Source organism: Eublepharis macularius, chromosome 7 (genome assembly GCF_028583425.1).
Source record: "Eublepharis macularius isolate TG4126 chromosome 7, MPM_Emac_v1.0, whole genome shotgun sequence".
Taxonomy (NCBI): domain Eukaryota; kingdom Metazoa; phylum Chordata; class Lepidosauria; order Squamata; family Eublepharidae; genus Eublepharis; species Eublepharis macularius.
This window is the reverse complement of record NC_072796.1, coordinates 142,340,204-142,366,447: the sequence shown is the minus strand read 5'-3', so window position 1 is coordinate 142,366,447 and position 26,244 is coordinate 142,340,204. Positions and strand designations below refer to the sequence as shown.

The 26,244-nt window shown below is 48.7% G+C and overlaps 1 protein-coding gene across 1 annotated transcript; it reads right to left on the bottom strand.

Moving 5' to 3' along the window:
* Nucleotides 1-4,470: 4,470 nt before the first annotated feature.
* On the bottom strand, nucleotides 4,471-24,846 carry C7H8orf82 (chromosome 7 C8orf82 homolog). Its single transcript, XM_054985480.1, has 3 exons — nucleotides 24,654-24,846; nucleotides 11,408-11,456; nucleotides 4,471-5,512 (listed from the first exon to the last, which is right to left on the bottom strand). The coding sequence occupies exons 1-3, from the start codon at nucleotides 24,792-24,794 to the stop codon at nucleotides 5,058-5,060; spliced, it is 645 nt and encodes a 214-aa protein (XP_054841455.1). The 5' UTR covers nucleotides 24,795-24,846; the 3' UTR covers nucleotides 4,471-5,057.
* Nucleotides 24,847-26,244: the final 1,398 nt, after the last annotated feature.

Genomic DNA, 26,244 nt, shown 5'->3' with positions numbered 1-26,244 from the left:
ACCTATTGTATCTTTCTTGAAGAAGTTCTTGGCAGCGTACCTGGTCCTCTTTTCCTCTCTTCCTCCATTCCAGCAATTTTGTGGAGGGTGAGTGACTCGCCGGGTGAACTGCAAGCACTACATCGCATGAACTCCTTGGAGAATGTTACAAAGGAATCAGGGCTTGAAATGATTTCTCCTGGAAAGATCTGCCAAGCAGACCCTTCCCGGCTCCTACTTACAGAGTCAGCATAGAAAAGTGGCAAAATTATCTCATTATCACAGGTAACTGATTTCCTTTACAGAAGTGGGGTCAGGGGGAGGCCGGTGGCACCTGGCGTGGGCTTTCGAGGATCGCAGTTCTCTTTGTCAGATGCATCTGGCGGGGAGAGCTGTGATTCTCGAAGGCTTGTGCTGCAGTGGAATTGGTTGGTCTTCGAGGTGCTACTGGACTCTTTTTGATTTTGCTACTACAGACTAACACTTCTAACTCCTCTGAACCTTTACAGAAGCAAACTGATCTCCATATCAGAAGGAGCTGTTTGCATCTACATATCAGAAGGAGCTGTTTGCATCTAACCCGCCCTCCCCTCTCCTCCTCTATATCTGACCAGTTTCTTTTGGCCCTCCATGCATCTGACGAAGAGAACTGTGATTCTCGAAAGCTTATGCTACAATAAAATTGGTTAGTCTTAAAGGTGCTACTGGACTCTTTTTGATTTTGCCACTACAGACTAACACGGCTAACTCCTCTGGATCATAGAAAAGGGCACATCGATGAGGAATTCCGATATGGAATCACTCCCTAAGTGCTGTCTTGGAGGCTTGCACAAAGCCAGGCCTGCCTCCTTTCCTGGTGCACTTTCCAGCTCTGCAGTGAGACAGCTATGCTCCCCCCCACTCCACGAGGAGAAGAAGCCAAAGTCCCACTGCAGTTGGAGAACCTGCGCTGTAAACCGCTCTGAGTGGGTGTTACGCCATCCTGAAGGGCGGTATATAAGTCAAATGTTGTCATTTTCCTCCATCACGCTGCAGAAAGCTAGAAAAGTGTTTAGTGGCAGAAGCTGATAGACCATAATGATCTCTAAGCACTGCAGTAACTGCTAAGACCCACTTCCTTCTCTGCACTGGCCACAAGAATCCAGGCATCCGAAGACTTCTCCACCTGCCAGTCCTCTCCCAGGAAGAGTTGAGGGGTGCTGTTGTGAGCAAGAGTGTTCGGGAGGAATATCCTTCAAAGGAGGGATGGGCCTTTGAGGCAATGCTTAGGAGGTAAGGTTGCCAGCTCCGAGTTGGGAAATTCCTGGAGATTTGGAGGGTGAAACCTGGAGAAACCCGGAGAAAGTGGGGTTTGGGGAGGGAAAGGACCTTGGCGTGGCATAATTCCATAGAGTCCACCCCCCCCCCCAAAGAAGCCATTTTCTCCAGGTGAACTGATCTCTGTGGCCTGGAGACCAGTTGCAATTCCGGGAGATCTCCAGCCACTACCTGGAGGCTGGCAGCCCTATTTGGAGGGCTTGTGGCAGAAACACCCAGGAGTCGCCACCTACACACACGAAGACACACGTGTATCTTGGGGAAATGCAGGCAAGTAATTGAGTTGCATGAACCGCTGACTGCCACGGAAGGCTTGTAAAGACCGAACAGTGGCGTCGGACAGACCCTCAGCTCAGCCACAGTAGAGGATGGCTTCTTGAGGCAGTTTTTGGAAACTGGAGGCCCGCCGCCCAGGCGTTCTATGCAAGTCTGCACTCTGCAACCCTGGAGGGCAAGCGTGGAACAGGCTCCCATTCAGACCGTAGAGCTGCTTAGAGGCCTACTGGATCAAGCCAGAGGCTCCTCTGGGATGCCATCCTCTTTCCCGAGGCACCAGAAGGCCCACAAGCAAGGCAAGAATCCCCCCTTCCGTTGCTCCCCCTGCAACTGGTATTCCGTGGCATGCTGTCTCTGAACATGGAGGTTCCATGTCGCCCTCCAGGCGAATAGTCAACCAACGGGTTGAAATTAAATCAAAAGAGTTTTCGGCTAAATATTAGGAAGAACTTCCTGACAGTCAGAGCGGTCTCTCAGTGGAACAGGCTTCCTCGGGAGGTGGTGGGCTCTCCTTCCTTGGAGGTTTTTAAGCAGAGGCTAGATGGCCACCTGACAGCAATGCTGATTCTGAGAACCTGGGCAGAGCATGAGGGGGAGGGCAGGAAGGGCCACATCAGTGCTTAGTTCCCGTGGCCCCTTCTTGCACACCCAGGGTAATGCTGATCACCACTTTGGGGTCAGGAAGCAATTTTCCACAGGCCAGTTTGGCCAGAGATCCTGGAGGTGTTTTGCCATCTTCTGGGCATGGAACAGGGGTCACCGTGTGTGTGTGTGTCAGGAGGTGGGGAGTAGTAGTTGTGAATTTCCTGCATTGTGCAGGGGGTTGGACTATCTGACCTTAGAGGTGCCTTCTAACCCTATGATTCTATGAATCACTGATAGGCCTATTCTTCATGTGTGTGCTTAATCTCTTAAAAAAACACATCTAAGTTAGTGGCCATCCACACCTCTGGTGCTTATGGATTCCGTATATTAATCATGCCTCAGACAAAGACGACCTTCCCGGTGCTTCCCGATTCCTTTCTTAGTCATCCCTATCTGGGACTTTGTGTTTTCCACTCCCCCCCCAATACAGAGCAGATCTTTTCACAGTGCTCCTGCTTCCAGCCCCAAGACATCTTTTCTGGATAGTCACCACCAATTCTGACCTTATCGGTGTCATGCAAATTTGGGATTACTACCTTTTCCCCCTTTTTGCTCCAGTGCACTTCACTTTATAACGAACCTCTTTTGCCCTGCTGACCGCCCCCCCCCCCCACTCAATTTGGAAAAGCGCCCTTTGGAGCTCCTGGCTCTTTTCTTTGGTTTCCATCATCCTGAATAGTTTGGTGTCAATCTGCAAACTCAGCTCTCTCTCTGTTCTCCCCGAATGCCAGATCCTTTGCGGACAAATTAAAAGCAATGGCCCCAATGTACATCCCCTATTTAGGGTTGCCAACTGCCTGGAGAAAGAAGTGTCCTATCCCTCTAATAGAGACTTAAGGGGGTGTTAACTTACTAGGTGATGTTATTGACCTCAATACCATGAAAAGCTCTGGTTGTCCATTCCCACACATTAAGCTGCTCATAAAGGGAATATTTCACCAGGTCTGTTGGCAGCCCTACCTCTGTTGCTTCCACCTACAAACCAGTGGGTAGGAAAGTATTTCACAGCACTGTGCCAAAAAAACCTCGGCAGCTTCCTTGCTGCCCACCCATGTCACTGCCCTCTAGTGGTTTGGGCCAGAGGGTGCTGCTGTAGCACAGTGGTTAAGTGGCTGGCTTGCGAATCAACCTCTGCTGGTTCGACTCCCACTCCTGCCTTGAGCTCAGCAGATGGCCCTGGGGAAGCCCCTCCTCTCAGCCCCAGCTCCCCAGCTGAATTGTGGGGATAACAACAACACTGACTTGGTTCATTGCTCAGAGTGGGGCACTCATCTGTCTAGAAGAGTGGGATAGAAGCACAGTTATTATTATAATTATTATTGCTGCTCTGGGGACTGCCTGCCCCTTAGAAAGTCTGGGTTAGCTCTGATATGCAAGGCAAGTTTTTAAAACAATTGTCAAATGTTTTTAAGCTGCTGGACTCTCTGACTCATCCCCATCTCCTCCCCCTGCCAAGTTCAGAGAGCCTTGGAGATCCATTACACCCAACCTCCAAGCAAACTTTCCCACAGAGCTCCCTTCAGTTGCTGCAGTGGCAATCGTGTGCAAGTGGGACATCATCTGAAGGCATGAGTATCGATTAGGGCACTGGGGCTCATCTGGGCTCCCCCAGGCCTCTCTGACCAGCCTCCCCTTTTCATGCTGTGCCTGTGCAGTCTTCCTGGGTAGACGTGCTTTCCAGAAGCTACACACAGCAGGACGGATTATGTCTGGGCCAATCCACCCTATACCCTGCACCAGCATCCTGCATGGGAAGGGGATATTTTGTGGCTGGGAGCTTGGATCCAATGTCTTCCTTCCCTTTGCACAGTGCGGTGCCCCACTGTGGAGGAGGTCCTCTGCTTGGAGCGTATTCCTCTGGCAACAGCCAACTTCAACGCACAAAAGATCAGCAATAAGAGGAATGCACCTAGCACCAGAGAATCGCTCTCGGCAGCACGGGACGGCCTTCGAAATGGAGGAGAGTGCTGCGCAGAGGGAAGAAATGGATCCAAGCCTAAGCGTGCAAAAGTGACACCAACTGTAGGTCAGCCTACAAGAAGTTGCCAGCTCAGCCTCTTCTCCCAGGAAAACCCACACAATGGCTGCAACGGCACGGCCTCTCCAGGGGCTGCTCCCTTCCTCTAGTATAGTCTTCCAGAAGAGGTGCTGAGATCTTCTTCTGCAATCATTTTGCCAAAGGCCTGAAAAACATTTTGGTTCCAGGGAGCTTTTGCAGTTGGATCTGTTGGTCTACTGACTCGCTCTGCCAGGTTTCTGTCAGGCTGATATTTTATTGTTTTATGCTGACTGGTTTACTGGGATTGTATTTTACATCCTAAACTGTACAACAGATTTCCTAAACAAACAAACCTATAAATCATGACATCTCACGGAAGAGATCATCCCAAGGGACAGCCTGCTCTTTATTGCAATACCTGCCATAGATATACCAGCGCTGCGGCAAGCGGCCAAGCAGGGATGTGCCCTGCTTTGACCGCTGGTGAGCAGCACACGACAGCCTGGCCCCTCCAGTTCCTTGCTGTGAATGGGTAGGATGTTCTTGGTGGGTTCCCTCTTCCAGCACCACGGGACAGCGGCCCACCAACCCTCATGCAGAACCCCTACAAACATTCAAACGGACCTCGGAAGATTCAGAATTCCCTCATTCAAAGGGACCAGCTGCCTTGGACTGGAAGCTTCCCACAGGCTGCTTGAATGGATAAGGCGTCTGGAATTACAGAATACGGGCTCCTCTCACTGCTACAGTTACCACACAGGTTGGCAGCAACAGTTCTCACATAATTAAGGCAGTGGGTCGATCACTGGTTGTCAAACAGAGCCCCTCGCTAGCTCTGCCTCTAGGCTCCCCCGTCCTTCTCCTGGTCCCGGATTAGTGGCAACAGCTCATTGGTGAGAACATGGCGTTTGTCCTGCCAACGAAAATGGGTGGGAGGCTGGCCAGGTCCCTGCTCGTATTCAAAGTGGGGGCTAAGCTCAAAGGCCAATGCTGATTTCACCAGCCCCACGCCTCCGGTTTTTTCTGGGCCAGGATGGTAGACGCGCCCATTCTCGGGGCGCATCAGCAGCTTTTTGGGCTGGAAGGACACTGTCAGTCTGTCCGCGCCACCACAGTAGGACAGGAGCTCCTCACCAGAGCTCCCCTGCAAGAGGTGGGTGAAGACGATGGGAAGGTCGTCACAGCGGACATAGTTGTGCTCCCGACCGCAGGGTGAGAGGTAGGGGAAGGAGTCCTCGTAGCGGCCGCTCCGATTCACCTTGAGTTGCTTGAAGAAAAACACCAGGAAATGCTTATCTGGAGGAAGGAGAGAAAGTAAGTCTGTTTACTGTGTTTCTAGCAACACAACTGGCTGCCTGCCTGTGAATTGAGGTCTTTTTGACCAGAGAGAGGAGAAAGAATGGCGTGTCCATGAAATGGCGGTCCTCACAGGAAGTGCCTTCCCCGCCTGCTTAATAAGCTCAAGCTAGAGAATCCCCCCCCAAAACAGCACCAGAAACACTGGACAGCTGCAGGGTGATTTCTGGGGATACGCATGGCCTGAATATACAAGCAAGCAAGCCTTTATTGGCATATATAAAATATAAAATTTTAAATACAGAAACTCCATACAAAATGAGATTAAAATTACAGATAGGAACAGGGCAACAGGGCAGCAAAACCAGTACAGAATATGACTTGTCAGGGCGTATAGCCATGGCACTGTAGAGAAACTTTGCTACTATTTCAGTTATTTCCCCATCTGGGTTGTCAAGCAGGAACTGAACCTTAAAATCATCAGAAAACTCTGAAAGTTGGGCTAAAATAGGATGTAGAAGATCCCGGCGTGGTGCCAGATAAGAAGAGCACTGGAGAAGAACATGGGAGACAGTTTCAACACAGTCCGTCAAACAAGGACAACACCTGCTATGATAAGGAATCCCGTGAAATCTACCAGATAAAATAGCTGAAGGAAGAACGTTAAATCTGGCCAGAGAAAAGGCTCTACGCAAACTGGGAGCCAGGAGTTGGTAAAGGTATACTGCTGGGAGACTTACATTAGGGACAATCCCCAAGCTTAGGGGAGAACAAGTTCTATTAGCAGAACAGTTTGTAACTCTAATCCCAAAAGACTGGGTTTTATTTTTGAGAAGTATGGCCTGAATATAAGGAGCTGCCTTAGCCAAAGGCAGCCCACCAGCCTCTGCAACCCGAGACTGTCTGCTCTGTGTCTCTGAGGTCATGCTGGTGTGTGTCTTTCCCAGCCTTGCTATTAGAGCTCCTTTGGCTCAGAATGCTGAGAGCTCCGGCATGGAACTGTGGCTGCCCTCTCAGGGCAAGGTCTCCATGCAGCAGATGGACTCCTGGCCCTCAGTGAACGGTTCAGCTGCCTGTTTGGCCAGCTGATGGTGCCTGCACAATGACAGAGGCGCCAATCTGAGGAAAAGAGAGCACAACACCTTTTCAGCCGTCCTTCTGGAGGCGTCTTTTGATAAAAGAGTTCCTTGCAGGTACCTAACTGTTCCCCGTCCCCAGTGTAGCTTCTCTGTCTGTTGGCTTAGAGGGCATTTTATTGTACAGCCTGTGCTCATCTTTGCTATCGAGGCACTTAATGGCCTCCTTTTGGGGAGAAGGGAGGGAGAAATGGTGTTCCAAGTGCTGCAGTCGATCCATTTCTTTGAAGTACAACAGGCAGGGAGACGCCCCAGCTGTGCTTTCGGCTCCTGGCTCTTTGGCAAAGCAAAGGCAGAGGTGGTAGCCAGCTAGCCTGTGGCTTAGGGGGAGGGAATCAGAATCATTCCCAGGTTGGCTTCCTTGCGCCTTTTAGTCAAGCAGCGTATTTCACCAGGCAGGGCCGAATTAAAGCCATCGTTTGCACATTTTCATGATAGGCGGTCAAGGTTACATTTTGCTTCTCCTTTCCAACCAATTGCTTTTGGCTTACGTGATGCACCTTTTGAGTTGGAGAGTCTGGGGCAACCACTGTCTGAAAGGAATCGCTTTGTGGTCCCGGTCCCATTTTCAAGAAGGAGTGTCATGCCCGCCAGAGAAGGCTGGGGTCCAGAGAGAGACAAGGCTGGAGTCGATAATAAGGTTCTGGATTTCTACAGATGGCCCAGGCCTCATCACCAGCACAACCAACACCATGTGCTGTCTGGATTTTATGCTCATTTTTTAAGAGAGAGAAGATACGGGTGTGTCTGTGTGTGCATGTGGGTGTGTGCGTGTGCATACGTGGGGGGAGGGAGCTGGGACAAAAGTAATGGCAAGGAAAAAGATTTAAGAGTGGCTTCCATGTTTGAGGTTGGGTCCAAAGGTGGGACCCGGATCTGTAAGGGCTGAAGCTTGCGGGTGGCGAGAGCCCTGGACACAGAGAGCTTTGCCGCATGGCTGGTGCCCAGGTTGCCAGGAGGGTGTGGAGTCTGAGAATAATTCCGCTGGAGGCACCGGATATGCCACCTGACTGAGAGTCCTTCTGGGTTGGAGACAAGATCCCTCCTGCCCTCACCGTTTTCTTTTAAGAGTTTATGAGAGGGAGTTTTGGGACGAGGATCACACACTCACCTGGTCCTCATAAATCTATCCACGCAGTCTAGATTACTATGCAGCATGTCAGAAAGGGGGAGGGGAAAGGAACAAGGTTCCCTAAAAGATGCTGGCAGAGTAAAATAGCTCCCGGTGGTCCAGGAAACAATGAGCTACACGGCAAGCCAAAAGTGTACCTAACCAGCGGCCCCAAGTTACACCAAAGGAAACATCCACTCCAGCGACTGGCCCCATTTTGCTTTGTGTGGTCGGCTACCTGGCCGCCACTTGCAGCCACCATACACCCCAGTGTCCCCCTCCAGCCTCAAACCTCTCTTGTTTGTTATCAGGAAATCCCTCTTGGAGCAGCTTCACGCACTTTCCCACTACAAGAGCACACGCTGGTGCTGCAAAGCTCCAGCACCCCCTGCCACAGGGGTGCATCATACACGTCTCTCTTGCCAGGAGCACCCGGACCCAGAGCCACTGGCAATCCCAACAAGCACCCTTCCGGAAACTCCAGACACCTGCAGGACCTTTACAGGTGACTTACGACACATGGAAAACCATCCTCAACTAGCAGAATGTAAATGGGGCAACTCTGCTGCAGGTTGGGAGATTCCGGGAGATTCTGGGGGTACAGCCTGGGGAGGGACCTCAATGGGTTATAATGCCATAGAGTCTGCCCTCCAAAGCAGGCGTTTTCTCCAGGGGCCTAAAGATCAGTTGAAATTCTGGGAGATCTCCAGCTACCACCTAGAGGTTGGCAACCCCAAACCCCTTGTCGACTGGCATTCTCTTGCGTACAGAAAGGTATCTTCTTGTCAAGCAGTTTCAACTTCCACGACACACTGTCTTGATTTGTTTCTTCTGGTTCCAGGTCTGAGCAACTGGGACCCAAAGACGCCCACCCAGCCGCATTTACAAGCCTGCAACAGCACAAGTCACTGTTTGAGTCATAAACTCAGGTTATTAATAGCCCGGCTGCAGCAGCGTAATTGGGAAGAGGAAATTAAGAGGCACAAAGCACCAGGTTTGCTCCTGCCGGGAGAGCTGCTGACTCTGGAGCGGTTTTAGATGAGAGACCAATGAGATAATGGAGAAAGGAAAGGATGCTGCCGGTAAAGGGCTGCTCCCAAGTGTGTATAACACGGCAAAACCTCCGCAGATTTGGCAGGAAAGTTGTGCAGACTGGAAAGAAAATTACAGCTCTAGGATCGTCCTTGAATCAGAAGGCGGCAGAGGAGGAAATGAACAGAAGGCTGCTAAGGCCAGTTAGAAAGGTGGCCCTGCACCCCTCATTTGCATTTTAGGAAGAGGAAGCTGATGCTTGAAACTTAAGAAAGGAAACAGACACTCCAGGACTGACCACCAGCCGCAAATCTTGACTAGATGCGGTTCTGAATTGTTCTGAGCTAGACAAACCGCTTCTGGCCTCCTCCCCTCCTGGCACTGGGCCAGGGCTGTCAGAAGATGCATTCGATTTAAGAGGGATTGAGGTGGCACAAGGCTGCTTCCGGCCACAGCACAGCCGGGATGCAATGACAGCATCCCTCTGCAGTGCCATTTGGACGTGCTGTTGATGCATGCGGCTTGCACGTGACTCCTCAGAGGAGGCGGTTACACATCAGTAATCTGGCAACATGCAAACGGCCCAGAGAGTGACACACAGCCGAGTGGTGGGACCAGCCGTACCAGGCACTCATAGCCAGCACGGACGACCTCAAGGGCTGCTGCTGGCTTTAAAGAATTCTGAAGCATGAAATGATCACTCCATTAAAGACAAACTGTTAGTAAAAGCATGAATTAAGCAACTCTGGAAACGGCTGTCGCTGGCAGGGCTTGCCCAATACCACCACAAGGAGGTGGTTTCCAAACTGTGTCCAAGCTGGAAGTCAAGCCCAACCCCATGCGGCACAGGCTGGCCTTGCAACATCTGCCTCTCTCCCCACAATCCAGAATCCTGGAGGAGAGCAACAGAAAAAGGGTATCGTGGACATACAGGCAGAGCGATGACTTAAGCTGCAATTGTTTTCTGGGCACCATGGAAGGGCTGGTTCTTACCCACAGAGCCTGGAAGTGTGGGACTGCCTTCTCCCCCACAGACCTGCCCATCGGCTAAGAGATGCAACGGAGGGCCTGCGAAGTGTGCCCAGACATGTTCGAGTGACCCAGCTGAACATGAGAGACAGGGCCTCCTCTGTTGACTGCAGAACTCTCCCCCCTTATCAGTTTGCTTGGTGCTGAGTTCTAGGCACCGGGTGAAAGCACTTCTAAATTTGTGGTGTATATATATTTGGAATTTTAAAGAACTTTCTTAAATTCTCCCCATTTCATCTAGCAACCAGCAAGGATCTTTGGTCCTGTGACTGGCCCAGGACATAATGACCAGTAAGGGGTGCGTGGGGTGTAACAAGAGAGGGACTGGAATTGTACCGTGCCCAGGCTGTTGACTGATGTACTTGCCCACCTCCCAGCGGGCTTCGGCCCCAAGCCAAACAAAAAGGATTTGAAAAGCTAAATCGCATTTGCCAGCGAAGGAGGAAAATATCACTGGAACGTCAAGCCCTCCAATGCCACACAGAGTTGGCGACTGGCACACGTCTCTTGCTGACGACTGCAAATGCTTATGGAGGGGTTACGGATTAGCAGATTACCACCCTGCGTCTGGGGGTGGACAGGCTCACTCTGGCAGACCCTATTGCTAGGAGTACTTGAGGACCATTCAGAGCTCAGGGCTGGCTCTGCTAAGGAGAGAAGAAGAGGGGTAGCAGGAAGCCTTCCCGGCTTACCCGTAGCTGCTGCCCAGCTCCCCACGAAGCCCAGCCAAGCAGCCGTAGGGCAGACTCTGCGTTGGCGGCCCCCGAAACAGCTGCTGCTTTAAGGACTTGCCATGGGCCGTGCTGTGCCTGGTGGTGCTGGCTGGCCCAGATTTTAATACCCTGATTAAAGATTACGGCAGCAGGCCCTAATACTAGCACACAGGAGGGGATGAGAGCAGTTCCAGAAGAAGATAAAGAGTGTCGAAGAGGGGATTTTCGGGATCATGCCGTAGCTTAGCAGCACTTCCTCCGTTTCTCAAGGGAGGGGATTCAATCGACACAACACCAAGTGCTCAGCAGGTCCCCAGCTGCCAAAGCTTGCATAACCTGCAAGAAAAAGTTGTTTCCCAGGAACAAAAGACTTTGGGGGCCAAAGTTCTCTTTCACTCGCTCAGCCCCAGAGAAGGTGACGAGTTTCCAAGGCTAAGGCAGAAGTAGGAGACAGGGCTGGCTCAAGGTGTGCGATGCCTGTGGCAGACAAGCCAAATGCTCCTTCTTCTACCACTTGGGGAGGGGCACGATTCACCAGGAAGTGCTCCCGTGCCTCCGTAGAAACAAAGTCCCAAGCCAAAAGGAGCCACTTCTAAGCAGGCCACCCCACAGCATTCCTAGCCGAAAATGACAAGTGGGCGCATGTTGGCACGCCCTGCAGCCAGGAAGGCGGGACGGAACGTGCTGGCAGGCTGCATTGCCCCTGCCATCCTTTGACTAAGGTATGAGAATCATCAGTATCTTAATAAGGGCATGCTTTCCAACTGCAATTTACGGCCTCTGCTCCCACGACGGTCTCCCTTTCCTGGTTTACAGAAGGGAGCATGCCGGTAGAGGCTGGAAGAGGTGGTCTGGGGCGTGGAGAAGACGTTACCTTTGAAGCAGGTGATGAAGTTCTTGACCTTGGCGTCATCCAGAAAAAGCTGCATAACGTCACAGGACCGGTGGAAGGAAGAGAAAGAGAAAGTCAGCGCTCCTTTGAAGCATCAGAAACAAAACATTTTTACTTCAGAAAATTAACATTAAAATGGTTGTACATGTTCATAATAATGTTAATAATAATAATACATGTACATGCACATGTACTAATAAATGTAAATAATAATAAATGTTCATGTTAATAATAATAATATTTGATTTATATACCACCCTTCTGGACAACTTTTTTTTAAAAAAAATATTTTCTTTATTTATTACAAGTAGAAAAATACAACACACCCTTCTGGACAACTTAATGCCCACACTGAGCGGTTTACAAAGTGTGTCATTATTATCCCCAAAACAACCACTCTGTGAGATGGGTGGGACTGAGAGAGCTCTGAGAGAGCTGTGACTGACCGAAAGTCACCTAGAGGAGTGGGGAATCAAACCTGGCTCTCCAGATTAGAGTCCTGCTGCTCTTAAGGCAATTTTATTGTAGCATAAGCTTTTGAGAACCGCAGCTCTCTTTGTCAGATGCATCTGACGAAGAGAGCTGTGGTTCTCAAAAGCTTATGCTACAGTAAAGTTGATTAGTCTTAAAGGTGCTACTGGACTCTTTACTATTTCTCTTCCCTAGTCAGCTCCGCAGTCAATAGCAGTTTCAAACAGGAGTTGCTGCTTATTTCAAAGCACCGGGAAATGCCTTGGGACAGCCTTGACAGTGGATTATATTAAAGTCTGCTAGGATTGCTTGAGAGGAAGGGGTAACATCGCCACTTCTTCAAATTGTGGCTGAGCCAAAGCTGGTTTTTGATGCCAGCATAAAGAAAGAAAAAAGAGAGCACCTCCGAGAACATGGAGTAACCATAGCCTGTACCACCCAGTTGGGACCAAGGAGGGTCGAGGAGATGGCTGGACTCTTTATTTTTATACATAATTTTTATTTGACAATATTTTCAATAACAATAAGAGGGCTGATATTCCAACTTTACAGAGTTTGTAACATTATTTCTATAGTGGTTATTTCACATACATATGAGAACAGCAAAAATCCTTACTTTAGTCTTACTCGTTCCAAGTTTTATACATACATGAGTAAAAATATACGGTTCTGTATTTCCCCCCGCTATGATTACCTTTAGATTTGTCATTGTTTACAAGAGCTTCATTGGTGAGTGAGATCAGGTAATGGCTGGCATCTTTACACCCCAGGGCGTCTTTTAAAACAAGACAAGAGTGATCTAGCCTGAACTGAGTCAGAGGGCATACGGAGGGACAGATGGATTCACAAACAGATAACGTCTAACTGCAACTGCCTTCCCCAGCCGTGTGGGTGGTGGCTAAAGGCTCTCAGATTCTGGAAGGCTGTTTGGGGATTGGGCCACCCTCCAATACTCAGCAAGGCAGGGCCCCAAGCAGACTGCAGCCCCTTGCTGAGAGCTCACCCACCACAGAATACCCCCGCCCCCTGCCTCCAGCAGTTTCCAATGGGACCTCTCTCCTCATCACAAGACAGGGGGAACAGCAGCTGCTCTGCAAGTGGGCTCTGAACACTGGTCTGGCCTGGCCAAGGAACACGATCCTCTCCCTAACAAGCCAGGTTTGAAGGGCAAAACACCAGGAGACGGACAAGGCTGTGCAAATCCACATCTGGAGGCATCTGGATTTACACTTGTATAGAAATGCAGGCAGATGACCAAGGGTCAGTGACCGAGGCACCCCCTGCCCCATTTCAGCTAATGTTGCCTCCTTCTTTCAATGGACACTTCTGTCCAGTATCTTTTTTGCCCAGGGCCTGAGAACACGGCTGATAAAATTAAACGCCATGTCAAGGGAAAGGATGAATAAGGGTGGAGGTATGGGTCTGGGAGGCAGGGGTGGGATTTTGTGGGGAGGGGGAAGGGAGGAGGAAAGCTTCTTAAAAGGCTGTTCATTGGTAGACACCAGCCCAAAGGGGAGCCACCTGCAATGGAGAGCTCTTGCGTTCCCTGGGACTGTCACTTTCCGGATCAGCCCAGAGTGCGAGGCCAGCCACAAACTCCTCTTTTAACACTAATTACAACTCTTAATCTCTCCCATAATGATTAATTCAGTTCTAATTCGATACACCATTAATGCAGCGGAGGAGAGTGTGTGAATTGGCAGTTAACGCTAATGGATTAAAAAGAGGCCAAAACACCTCCGGGGCTTGGAAGAAAGCCAGGCATCACTGCCGGAGCACTCCACGGATCCACCGCACAGCTCGGATTAGATCTACCCCAGGAGCGGGTATTAGCATTGGGCTACAGAGCCCCTTGCGGTGAGGATCCCATAACCAGGGCTGCTGCTCCCTGCAAAGAGTGCAGCTGCACTTCCTCTAGTGTGTGCCTATGATTTACAGTAAGGAAGAAGCAGACACACACGCTGGTCTTGCTGAACAGCCTGTCTATAAGAATAGATCCAGAGGAGTTAGCCGTGTTAGTCTGTAGTAGCAAAATCAAAAAGAGTCCAGTAGCACCTTTAAGACTAACCAATTTTATTTTATTGTAGCATAAGCTTTCGAGAATCAAGTTCTCTTCATCAGATGCCTGATCCGAACTGGTCCGACCATGGAAAGCACTGCATTCAGCCAAATGGAGAGGAAATCCATCAACCTCATGAAGAAACTGGCACAAATACAAACAGACATCATCTTTCTTTCTAAATGCAAAAGACTGGACATTCTACCCAAGGGACTTCGTGTGAGGAATCCATTGAAATCCACTTACCACACAGACTACAGTGAGAAACTATGCAACACCTTATCCAGGAAACTCTTAATTCACCTCATTGGACTGATGTACAGCAAGCAACAATGGATCAAGCAAGAGATCTCTGAACTAGACTCTTCCATGAAGTACACCCCTTCTGCACAGACCGGGAACTGGCAGATGTTTACCACAACCAGAGAAACTATTTATTGCAATCTATTCACTGAATTACAGAACAAGAAGGAGAAGAAATTCTCAAAACTCCTGCCTGCAACAGAGAGCAAAAACACTTTGGATCCACCAAGCAACATCATCAATCTTTCCAGTTACAAGCTGAGCCCAGCAGAGGAATCAGTCCTCTCACGTGGACTATCTTTTTGCCCAGCCAGACCCACACAAACCATACAACTTTGTGGAGACCTGGAGGCCTATTTTAGACGCCTAAGACTGAAAGAATTCTTCAACTACTCTGCTGAACAAAACGATGAACAAAGCACTGAACAGACACCATCACAGCAGCCTCAGCAGCCCCCCCCCCCAACCCAGCAATACACAACCACCGTTACAAAACTCCAGGAAAAAGAATTCCACATGGACACCCCCCGAGGGCCGTAACTCCTCATTGGACTTTTACATTGAATGCTTCCGTAGACGTGCTCAGGCTGAGATAATTGACAAACAACAACACCTAAAGCAGAATCTCAGCCGTGGAGAAAGAGAGGCCATAAACAGCCTCCAAAATAATTCTGGCATCGTAATCAAGGAAGCTGACAAAGGCGGAGCAGTTATCATCATGGACAAACAAAATTATATACAAGAAGCAGAAAGACAACTCTCCAACACAACATTCTATAAAATACTACCTTCTGACCCCACGGAGCAATACAAAAGGGAACTCAATAAAATATTAAAAACACTCCCCACGGACATACAAGAATGCATCCATATGGACACACCCCAGGAACCACGACCAGGAAGATTCTACCTACTACCCAAAATCCACAAACCAGGTAACCCAGGACGCCCAATTGTTTCAGGAAAATGCACCATCACAGTAGGAGTCTCGGGATACATGGACTCTATCCTCAGGCCCTATGCCACAAGCACACGCAGCTACTTACGGGACACCACTGCCTCAGGAAAATACAGTCCATTGACAACCTACCAGATGACACCATCCTAGCAACCATGGATGTGGAGGCCCTGTACACCAATATCCCACATGCAGATGGACTGCAAGCCATACGGAATATGATCATGGACAAAACCACAGCACACCTCGCCACTGAACTTTGTCACTTCGTACTCACTCACAATTACTTCGAATTTGGTGACAACTTATATCTACAGGTGAATGGCACAGCCATGGGCACACGCATGGCACCACAATATGCTAACATATTCATGGCGGACTTGGAGCAACGCTTCCTCAGCTCCCATCCACTGGAACCACTACTATACTTAAGATTCCTGGATGACATCTTCATCATTTGGACCCATGGGAAGGAAGCCCTTGAGAGATTTCATCAGGACTTCAATAACTTTCACCCTACTATCAACCTAAGCCTGGACCACTCTACACAACAGGTACACTTCCTGGACACCACTGTACAACTACATAATGGACGAATAAATACCACCTTATACCGGAAACCAACAGACCGATACTCATATCTACATGCCTCCAGCTTCCACCCTAAACATACCACTCGGTCTATTGTCTACAGCCAAGCCTTACGTTACAACCGTATCTGCTCCGATGCTCTCGACCGAGACTCACACTTAAGAGATTTACAACAAGCATTTTTGAGACTACAGTACCCACCAAATGAAGTGAAGAAACAAATCAACAGGGCCAGACTAGTACCCAGAAACAGTCTGCTCCAGGACATACCTAAAGGAACTAACAACAGAACACCACTGGTTGTCACCTATAGCTCCCAGCTCAAACCCATCCAACGTATCATCAGGGAGCTACAACCCATCCTGGAAAATGATACCTCTCTCTCAGAAGTCCTGGGTGGAAGACCTTTCCTTGCCTACAGACAGCCCCCCAATCTTAAACGACTTCTCACTTACAATCATGAATCGGCCAGCAGGGCCACCAGCACAGGTACCAGGCCCTGCAACAGACCCAGATGCCAGCTCTGCCCCTATATCTACCCAGGGAATACAATTACAGGACCCAATGGCATCAACTACACTGTCTCTGGCTCTTACAGCTGCTCATCCTCCAATCTGATATATGCCCTCATGTGCCAACAATGTCCTTCTGCTCTGTACATTGGACAAACCAGCCAACCTCTACGCAAAAGAATAAATGGACACAAATCTGACATTAGAAATGGAGACGTCCAAAAACCAGTGGGAGAACACTTCAATCTACCAGGACATTCCACCAAAGACTTAAAAGTCGCTGTGATTCAACAGAAACCCTTCAAAAACAAAATCCAACGGGAGGCTGCTGAATTGGAATTCATATGCAAATTTGACTCTGTCAAGCTGGGACTGAATAGAGACTATGAATGGTTATCACATTATCACAGGTAACAGATTTCCTTTACAGAGGCGTGGTCTGGGGGAGCCCAGAGACGCCTGGTGTGGGCTTTGTTTGTCAATTATCTCAGCCTGAGTGCCTGTGGGCTTTCGGGGACCACAGTTCTCTTTGTCAGATGCAGCTGGCAGGGAGAGCTGTGGTTATCGAGGGCTTATACTACATAGGAATTGTATACCTTCACTGCGGCAAACTGACTCCACACCAAAAGGAGATGTTTACATTTAAAAGCAAAGGAATGTTTTGATTGCCTTCACACTAATTGCATTCTGTCTTCTTGTGATATATGTCCTGTTCTTTCCCCTCCCCTCCTCTTCTGTATTTGACCAGTTCGGATCAGGCATCTGATGAAGAGAACTTGATTCTCGAAAGCTTATGCTACAATAAAATAAAATTGGTTAGTCTTAAAGGTGCTACTGGACTCTTTTTGATTTGTCTATAAGAATGTTACCAGTACGGGGATTTATCTATCTCTCATCAAGGTGTCTCAAGGCAGCCCTACTAGGAGGGGCAAGATGAGGGGGCAGATTTGGGGCAATGCAATGGAGACGATTGAACCGCTGGGTACAACTCACCCGCAAAACATCTCGGTCTAATCCTGACAGCAGAGCAAAACTAGGAGAGGCCCTCACCTGTCTTCTCTTTGATTGTGGAGAAAGTCTGCTTCTGTACGCAGCAGAAGTTGCTTTGTTCGGAATAACCCCTGGACCGAATTGTTTCGGGCCTTTGATTGCGGGAACAGGTATCTGGGAGGACCACAGCTCGAAGGAAATTCACAATCCAATGAAAGAACAGTAAGAACAATATTCTGAGCATTCACAGGCTGAATGCCCTGGAAGAAAATCATGCCTCAGTGAGGGACACTGGGAGAGACCAGGTTCAAAGGCGGGCAAAGCATCCCTTCCTTTAGAACTTGTAACAGACGGACCAATAGAGGAAAGTCCAGCAGATACTGCTGGTGGCAGGGACCTCTGTATGACAAACTGCACCCCCCAATGACTCAAGAAGTACGCTGCATGTGGCCACCTTACTTACAGGAGAACATCTCTAGCTAAAGAAAAATAGAAAAGAGTCCAGGAGCACCTTTAAGACTAACCAACTTTACTGTAGCATAAGCTTTCGAGAACCACAGCTCTCTTCGTCAGATGCCTACGGTAAAGTTGGTTCGTCTTAAAGGTGCTACTGGACTTTTTTCTATTTTGCTACGGCAGACTAACATGGCTAACTCTTCTGGATCTAGCTCAAGAAAGGAGCAACATGTTTGCACCTATTGCAAAAGCTTTGCAATTTTTGCACCCTTTGCCAGGTTACACCTGTGCCCGTTTTGCTTACCCAGGATCCAGTTCTTCTGAGACTGCCACTAGGCAAGATGGTTGGGACACCTACCTGGACATGCCTAGAGATTATTTAGGTATTTAAGTTTCCATGTATAGTAAGGCCTCACTAATAACACTGTTGTGTGTGTGTGTGTGAAGTCCAGCTAAGAGGCTCAAGAAGCAAACCCTCTTGCATGTATCAATAGTCAGGGGTCCCAGATGTTTTGCTATTGAGTTAGGAACCATAGATTTCACCATTATGTTGCCTTACATATTATCTGTTGCTTTACATATGTACTCCTCTATCCTACCTATGCTTCATGTTGTTTAGTGTAAGTCCTAGAACTGATTATGTTCTGTTTCAGCAGTTCTTCAACCCCATACTGGATCCTTGCTAATGCTCTGTCTTTGTAAACTTGTATTAATTTACCCCATGACATTGTTTATGGAATTGTTCTTGACACTGTATGGAAATGCCTGCCCTTGTCCTTGCCACTAATTGTACTAATCTCACACTATGTATTCTGCCTTGAGACTCAGTGAGAAAGGCGGAATATAAATGACATAAAATAAATAAATAAATGTCCAACAGACATACCCAGGTTAACTACCTTAGGTCTAAGCTGAATAGCAGAGAATGAATGAGAAGACAGAGTCCTGTTCTACTTTAAAGACTGATAACAGCAGAATAGGTTTCTGTAACATTCCGTACTTTCATTGTTTACTTGGTGCATCGGAGGAAGCAGACTGTTCCTGATGGAAGGCCACATGGAAATAAGTTTCCAATGTACCACAGGAAGCTTTGTTTTCTTGGCTGCAACTGAGTAACATGGCAGATCCTCTGCAACGAAGAGATGGGGGCTGCCTGGCTCTAAAATTATCGTCTCAAAGACTCCACCTCTCTGAAGGATGTCATTTTGCATCCTGTATGCCAACACTGAACCTGACACGCTTCATCTCCTTGTTGCTCAGCTACACAGAAGACCCGTCACGAGACACCCGCTTTGCCCAGGGGCAGTATTATGACCCACTCATCAGGAAAAAGTCTTGACTTGGAGAGCAGCTAATCACTCGCCTTAGCTGGACTGCGGCAGCCTGTCAAAGGAGCTGCGAGGCAACAAAGAGCTCTGGCCAGAATCTTTCAGCTCTCCTGAGAAACAAGACAAAGGGACTGACCTTTCCAATGAAGCCACTGGCAAGTGCATGCAGCAAAGCTCCTCAGAGGGGCATTGCAAAGGGATGATCATGTGCAACGAAGAGCAGCTGTTTCTCTAAGTGTGGGACGCAGCCCAGTATTTCATCACTTCTATGATTAAAAAAATCCTAGAAGACAGTTAATTAGAGAGTGGATACACTAGCTAAGAGACTGAGCTATGAATGGGGAGTCCCCATCAAAGGCCCCAAAGTAAACACAGCAGTCACAGGAGCAGAGGAGAAATGCTCTTGGGCATTAGTGAATGATTAAACAGTCTGAAGCAGTGCACAGGAAAGCCAAAAGCGTGTAATGGGTAGAAAATTGGAGTAGGATCTGGGAGACCTAATTTTGAATCTCCACTCTGCCACAGAAGGCCTAATTTACATCACAGGGTGGCTGGTGTGGGGATAAAATGGGGGAATAGGAGAATGATGGTGCAAACTGCTTGGGTTACACTTGAGAAAAGTGGGCTTTTTTTCTGGGAAAAGAGGTGGATACATGTGCGTGCACGCAGTGTGCGTGCGCTCTTGGGATTGATTGCATGATGACATCACTTCCGGAAAATGATACCATCGCACAGGTGTGGCCACTCCGGGAGCAATCCTGTGCTCCATGGGGTGGTGGTGGTGGTTCTGATTCGGCCTGGAACGGGTCGTGGAGGAGCACTCCCCCCTCCCAGCAGTGGCCGGACCTGGGCCATTTCAGGTCCAATTTGGCCCAAAATGGCCCGGATCAGCCTGGAACAGGCTGTTGCCACACGGGAAAGCATTCCTCCACAGGGCAGCAGCCTGATCCTGGCCATTTAGGGCCCGATCCTGGCCATTTGGGGCCTGAATTGGGCCCCAAATGGCCAGGATTAGGCAGCTGCCAGGCGGGCGAGTGTTCCTCCACCCGGAAGAGGCCTAATCTTGGCAGTTTCGGGCCCGATCCAGGCTGTTTTGGGCCCCAAATGGCCAAAATTGGGCCGCTGCCAGGTGGGGGAGTGTTCCCTCAACTGGTAGAGACCCAAACCTGGCTGTTTTGGGCCCGATCCTAGCCAAATTGGGCCCAAAATGGCCAAAAGTGGCCCAAAATGACCAGGATCGGGCCTCTGCCAGGCAGGGGAGTGTTCCCCCGCCTGGCAGGGGCCCAATGCTGGACATTTGGGCCTGAATTGGGCCCAAAATGTTGGAAAGGGCCCGAGAATGGCCAGGATCTGGTAGCTGCTGGGTGGGGGAGTGTTCCCTTGCCAGGCAGAGGCCCAATCTTGGCCCTTTTGGGCCCAATCCTGGCTGTTTTGGGCCCCTTTCAGCCATTTTAGGCCCAATTCTGGCCCAAAGTGGCCAGGATCGGGCTGGTGCCGGGCAGAGGAGGATTCCCGTCCCTGGCACTGGCCCGATCCTGGCCATTTCGGGCCCGATCTGGACCATTTTGGGCCTATTTAGGGCCCAAAATGGCCCGGATCGGGGCCAAAACAGCCAGAATCAGGCTGGTGCCACTCAGCAGGGATCTGGGCCCAAAAAGGCCATTTTAAAAATACCCACGTGACACCTGCCACGTAGGTATTTTAAAGAGCTGCCGGAATGCTGTTCTGGGACATTCCGGCTCAAAAAAAAAAAGTGAATGAATACATTTGTTTTAGAGACAGCCATTTCTCTGTAGCTGCCATTTTGCAAGGTGGCAGATCTTTTTCATATTCTTGTAGGATGCTCATTTTGGTGTCAAACTGTATGTTTTGGGGGTTGATAGTACTGAATATACTATTCCTTTTGTTGTAAATAAAGTTACTATTCATGTAGCCACCATATTTCAAGATGGTAGATATGAATATTTCTATAACTTGTAGTATATGAATGATTCAGATCCCAATGCTAACCTTTGTTTTTGAGGATGTAAATTCTAAATAAAGTATATTTGTTTTGTAGTACATTTTAATGCTTAAAACATCAAATCAAAAGTTAAATTAAAAATTGGTGTCTTAGAGCACATCATTGCTATCGATGTATTGTTGAAGGCTTTCATGGCTGGAGAACGATGGTTGTTGTGGGTTTTCCGGGCTGTATTGCTGTGGTCTTGGCATTGTAGTTCCTGACGTTTCGCCAGCTGCTGTGGCTGGCATCTTCGGAGGTGCTACACCTCTGAAGATGCCAGTCACAGCTGCTGGCGAAACGTCAGGAACTACAATGCCAAGACCACGGCAATACAGCTCGGAAAACCCACAACAACCATCATTGCTATCGCTTGCAAGCAATTACTGTGAGCAGTACTAAAATAGTAAAGAATCCAGTAGCACCTTTAAGATTAACCAACTTTATTGTAGCATAAGCTTTCGAGAACCACAGCTCTCTCCGTCAGATGCATCGACATCTTTCAAGAACCACAGCTCTTTGTAAGATGCATCGTCAGCTTTCGAAAACCACTGCTCTCTTCGTCAGATGCATTGACAGTTTTCAAGAACCACAGCTCTCTTTGTCAGATGCATCGTCAGCTTTTGAGAACCACAGCTCTCTTCGTCAGCTGCAAGCGATCAGATGTGAGCAGTACTGTATTTTTGTTTTGTTATTATTCAGAAAATGTTACTCCAAATAATTTCTCATGCCACTACTTTAGTTTTTGTTGGTAACAAAAAGCATGTCTCCCCCCCTCCCCAGGGGAAATTACATCCCTTGAAATAGAAACGGATGGTGAAAGTGAGAGCAAGTGGCTTTCTCTGAAATTAAAACTTCAGATGTCTATAATGAAATGAAATGCAAAAGTAAAACTAACATTGAGTGATAGAGGCCAAAAAAGAGTCAAGAGAGGTGGCTGCAATGAGGCAGGATGAACTGCCAAAGAGTCTGAAGCTACTGAAGGAAGGGACAAATTTTACTACCTTATAAACAAAGATTGCTATAAGTTTTATATATGTAAGAAATCTTTAGACAAAACAGGGGGAAACAATGCAATGGGTACCATTTTCTTGTCCTTGGGCTGTTAGCAGTCAGACCCCTTATGCTGAAAAGGGCAGTTTATGGACATGGAATATCATAAACCCCTTCCTCAGATGCCATAAGCACACGGCACTGCCTAGCAAGGCAGAGTGGTTGTCAGCCTGACTGGAGCTGGAAAATTACTAGAATGAGTCATAAGTGGTCTAGCTAGCTGACACCTCCACACCCTGGAGAGTTACACATACCCAGAACAAAGAGGTCTCCCAAGAACTCGCTAATCCCGTCAACACTGTGATTTGCTTCCTGGACCACCTACCCCAATCACAGCTATTCATCAAACCTGATAACTCTCCCCATCTGACAACTGCTGGGTCATTAAGGCCCATTCACACCTTTTGTCTACCTCAGGTACAGCCACTGAGCCTTTCCTAAACTTATTGTCCCAATCTCTGGACAAGTCATCAAGCCATTCTCTTTGAAGCAAGATGTCAGTTTTGACCTGTGGAATGTTTTGCTCTATAATTGCGCCGCACAGCCGTGTGCTCAATGTGTGTGTTCCGGGACCCACAAGTTTGTTTGAGCCTTCTCCTTCTCCCCATGAAACACTGGCCATTTTGCTGATGTTCCCATGGACCTTCCCCCTCTTCAGGGGCTGCTAAATATCACCTTACTCTGAATTGCTCTCCCATTTTCCTGTTTTCTCAGTTAGTTCTGTATGTGTGCTGTTTTGTGTTTGCTTGTCTTTTATTCCTCTTTAAATAAAGAAGCCTTTCCTACTGAACATTTCCCGCCCCCACCCCCCAACTAATTAAGGAGACCTTCTATTTGGGTAACAGGGGCCTTGCTTGCATCCACCATTTCCCCTGCCATTCCATGGGAGAGTTTAAAAAAACAGCAATTGCTGTAGAGGGTAATACTGCAGCAATGACTAAAAATCTCTGGAAAACTCCTCTGGTTGCAGTGCGTGCCTGTGTATATGTGGGGATGCTGGGAAAGTTGCAACTGAAGGAGGAAAGACTGCAGAAAACTCCAGTGGGGAAGCTCCATTACCAGTGTTTATGTTTCTGAATTTGCAGCGATGATGCACTCAAAACAGAGAATCCTTGCTGTGTAAAAGAAGCATCCTTATTAGGGATGCTGGAGTGTTTACAGTCTTAAATAAAAACATGCTATCTTTCAAGGTTGTTGAAAGAATTACAACAGAATGTATGAGAAATGCTCCAAACACGTGCTATACAATGTTAAATGTGATTAGTAGTGTTTTTAGTGTAATGTTCCCATTCACACATACACAGGTAGGTGTGTGTGTGTGTATAAAAACTATCTATACCCACATATTAGGAATGTCTTTGCAAATTAGCTAGGCCTTTTGAGAGAGAAGTTTGCAGGAAAGAGGCACCCTCAACAGCCTTTTATTTGTCTGTCTTTCTGGTTTTATTCCAATTCAGTTTTCACAACATGCAAGTCAGCGACAACTCCATTCAACCACAAATGCTAAAAAGTACAAATGGAAAAAAGAAACCCAACTAATTAGGCCAAAGATGTTACACACACACATCTTTATATATGAAATTTTAAAATTATATGCAAGAAAATATGAATTATAAAGGTCTTTACAAAACAGCACGGAGATACACAAAGATAGAACAAATCACAGGAAGCTGGCATGCTTCCTGTTCTAAGGTAGATCCTTTGTTCAGACATTCTTCTGGAAGATTTTGAAAATATCAGGAAGGCTGTTGCATTAGTGTGTGTTTTAAAAGGCTGAAATACAGCAACTATTGCTCAGATACAGGGCAAAAATTAGAACCTAAAAGCAAACACTGCTTCAACATGCGAAACCCAAAGGTCAAAACTACCTAGCTAGTTTAATGGATTGAAGTTTCAACTTAATTTTTAGTTGCCAACTTCAGCTTGGGCAATTCCTAGAGATTTGGGGGTGGCACCTGGGCACAGAGAAGGGCTGTGCTCCTTGGAGATGTGATGCCACTGAGTCTGCCCTCTAAATAGACATTTCCTCTAGGGAAACTGATCTCTGTAGTCTGGATATCAGTTTTAACTCTGGGACTCCAGGCTCGGTCCATTTTTATAGGGCCTTGGCTTACCTATGAAGAGCTGAGGGTATACATCACCTCCTTTATCCTCTCGACCACCCTGGGAAGTAGTTCAGGCTAAGAGTGTGACCGGCCTAGGGTTGCCTTTCTCCAGGTGGGGACTGGAGATCTCCCGGAATTACAACGGATCTCCAAACGACATAGATTAGTTCCACTGGAGAAAATGACTGCTTTAGAGAGTGAACTCTAGGGCATCATACCCTGCTGAGCTTCCACCCCTGCCCAAACCCCGTATTCTCCAGCTCCAGCCCCCAAATCTCCAGAAAATTTCCGACCATGAGTTGGCATCCTTAGGTTTTTTCACCCAGACATTCTCCAGTCCTAGCCCAGACACTCCTACTACGCACCGGCCCTCTTCTCGGCTCCCTTCCCCGTCCCTTACCTGCCCCTGGTGGTCGATATAGTAGAAGTACTCGCGAGTGCGGGGCGAGGGGCTCTGGCCCTGCTCGTAGAGAGGCCGGCCGGGCCCGTGGCGCATCCCCGCCCGCAGCAGAAAGCCCAGCCCGCCTCGCAGCAGCCGCATCCCGACCTCGGCTTTCGGCCACCCGAGCGAGCGGAGCCGTATTGGGCGTGAGGCCTAGGTCGACTGGAGACACTATGGGGGGCCGGCGCAGCGACGGACCGGCCTCCCCTGACAACTGAGCTCGCCCAGAAAGGTTCCGCCCGGAAGGAAAGAGTAACAGAAAACAAACTCAAGCTGTCCGCTTGCCAACTCCAGGTTGGGAAATATCTGGGGATTGAGAAGAGGTAGAGCTTGGGGAGGGACCTCAGCAGAGTATAATGCCGTAGAGTCCAGCCTCCAGAACAACCATATTCTCCAGGGGGACTGACCTCTGTAGTCTGGAGATCATTTGCAATTCCTGGAGATCTCCAGGCCTCCCCTGGAGGTTGGCAAACGTATGGGACTGGCCCGGGCCCTTCCTTGCCCAATGCTCTGCCACTCTCAAAACTCCCATTCCTGTTCCCAGGAAAAGTTCCTCGGCAGTTCGCGACCTGCGTCCTTCCCTCCTCCAAATACGGCTGCTGCCTTTACAAATAATGTCTATTCTGGACCTGCTTTGGGGCAACGACAGGCTTTTCCAGATGCAGGGATGGGGGGACGGGACGGATGCGTCACCTTTTCTTTCAGGCTGTTTCAAAAGTTCCAGCCAGAGAGAGATTTGCAGCCCCCTCCTGACTGTGCATGGCTAATGTGACCATGGAGTAGGGTTGCCAGCTCCAAGTTGGGAAATTCCTGGAGATCTGGGGGGTGAAACCTGGAGAAACCTGGAGAAAGTGGGGTTTGAGGAGGGAAAGGACCTTGGCATGGCATAATTCCATAGAGTCCACCCCCCAAAGAAGCCATTTTCTCCAGGTGAACTGATCTCTGTGGCCTAGAGACCAGTTGTAATTCCGGGAGATCTCCAGCCACTACCTGGAGGCTGGCAACCCTACCATGGAGTCATTCACACCCGAGGATAGCCATGTTGGTCTGCAGTAGAAAAAGAGGATTTGAGTCCAGTGGCATCTTACAGCGCAATCCTCTGCAGAGTTACTCCAGTCTAAGCTCAGTGACTTCAATGGGCTTAGATGGAATAACTCTGCATTGGACTGCACCATAAGAGACCGACATCCCCAGGCTATACGCTTTCAAGAGTCAAAGCTTCTTTCTTCAGATACAGGAGCAAAGAGTGGAGATCCTTGAGCCTTTATATCACTTGATTCCAAGCAGGGCTCATTTCGAGGGGCAACATGCAGGAACACAGTTCCAGTAGTTCTCCAAAGAGGTCACGTGACAGGTGGCCCCGCCCACCTGATTTTCGGCCATTTTGGGCACATTGTGGCCTGGATTGGGGCCGAAACAGCCAGGATTGGTCCTGAAATGGCCCGGATCGGGCCTCTGATGGGTGGTGGATCACTCTCCTGCTCAGCAGCAGCCCGATCCTGACCGTTTTGGGCCCCTTTCCAGCCATTTTCAGCCCCTTTTTGCCATT

What these genes read in the sequence shown, in the direction of transcription:
- C7H8orf82 (XM_054985480.1), bottom strand. Translation starts at nt 24,794, where the DNA reads ATGCGGCTGCTGCGAGGCGGGCTGGGCTTTCTGCTGCGGGCGGGGATG. An exon ending in ATATCGACCACCAGGGGCAG is followed by an intron (nt 11,457 to 24,653) that starts GTAAGGGACGGG and finishes GACGTTATGCAG; the next exon opens with CTTTTTCTGGATGACGCCAA. An exon ending in CTTCATCACCTGCTTCAAAG is followed by an intron (nt 5,513 to 11,407) that starts GTAACGTCTTCT and finishes TCCTTCCTCCAG; the next exon opens with ATAAGCATTTCCTGGTGTTT.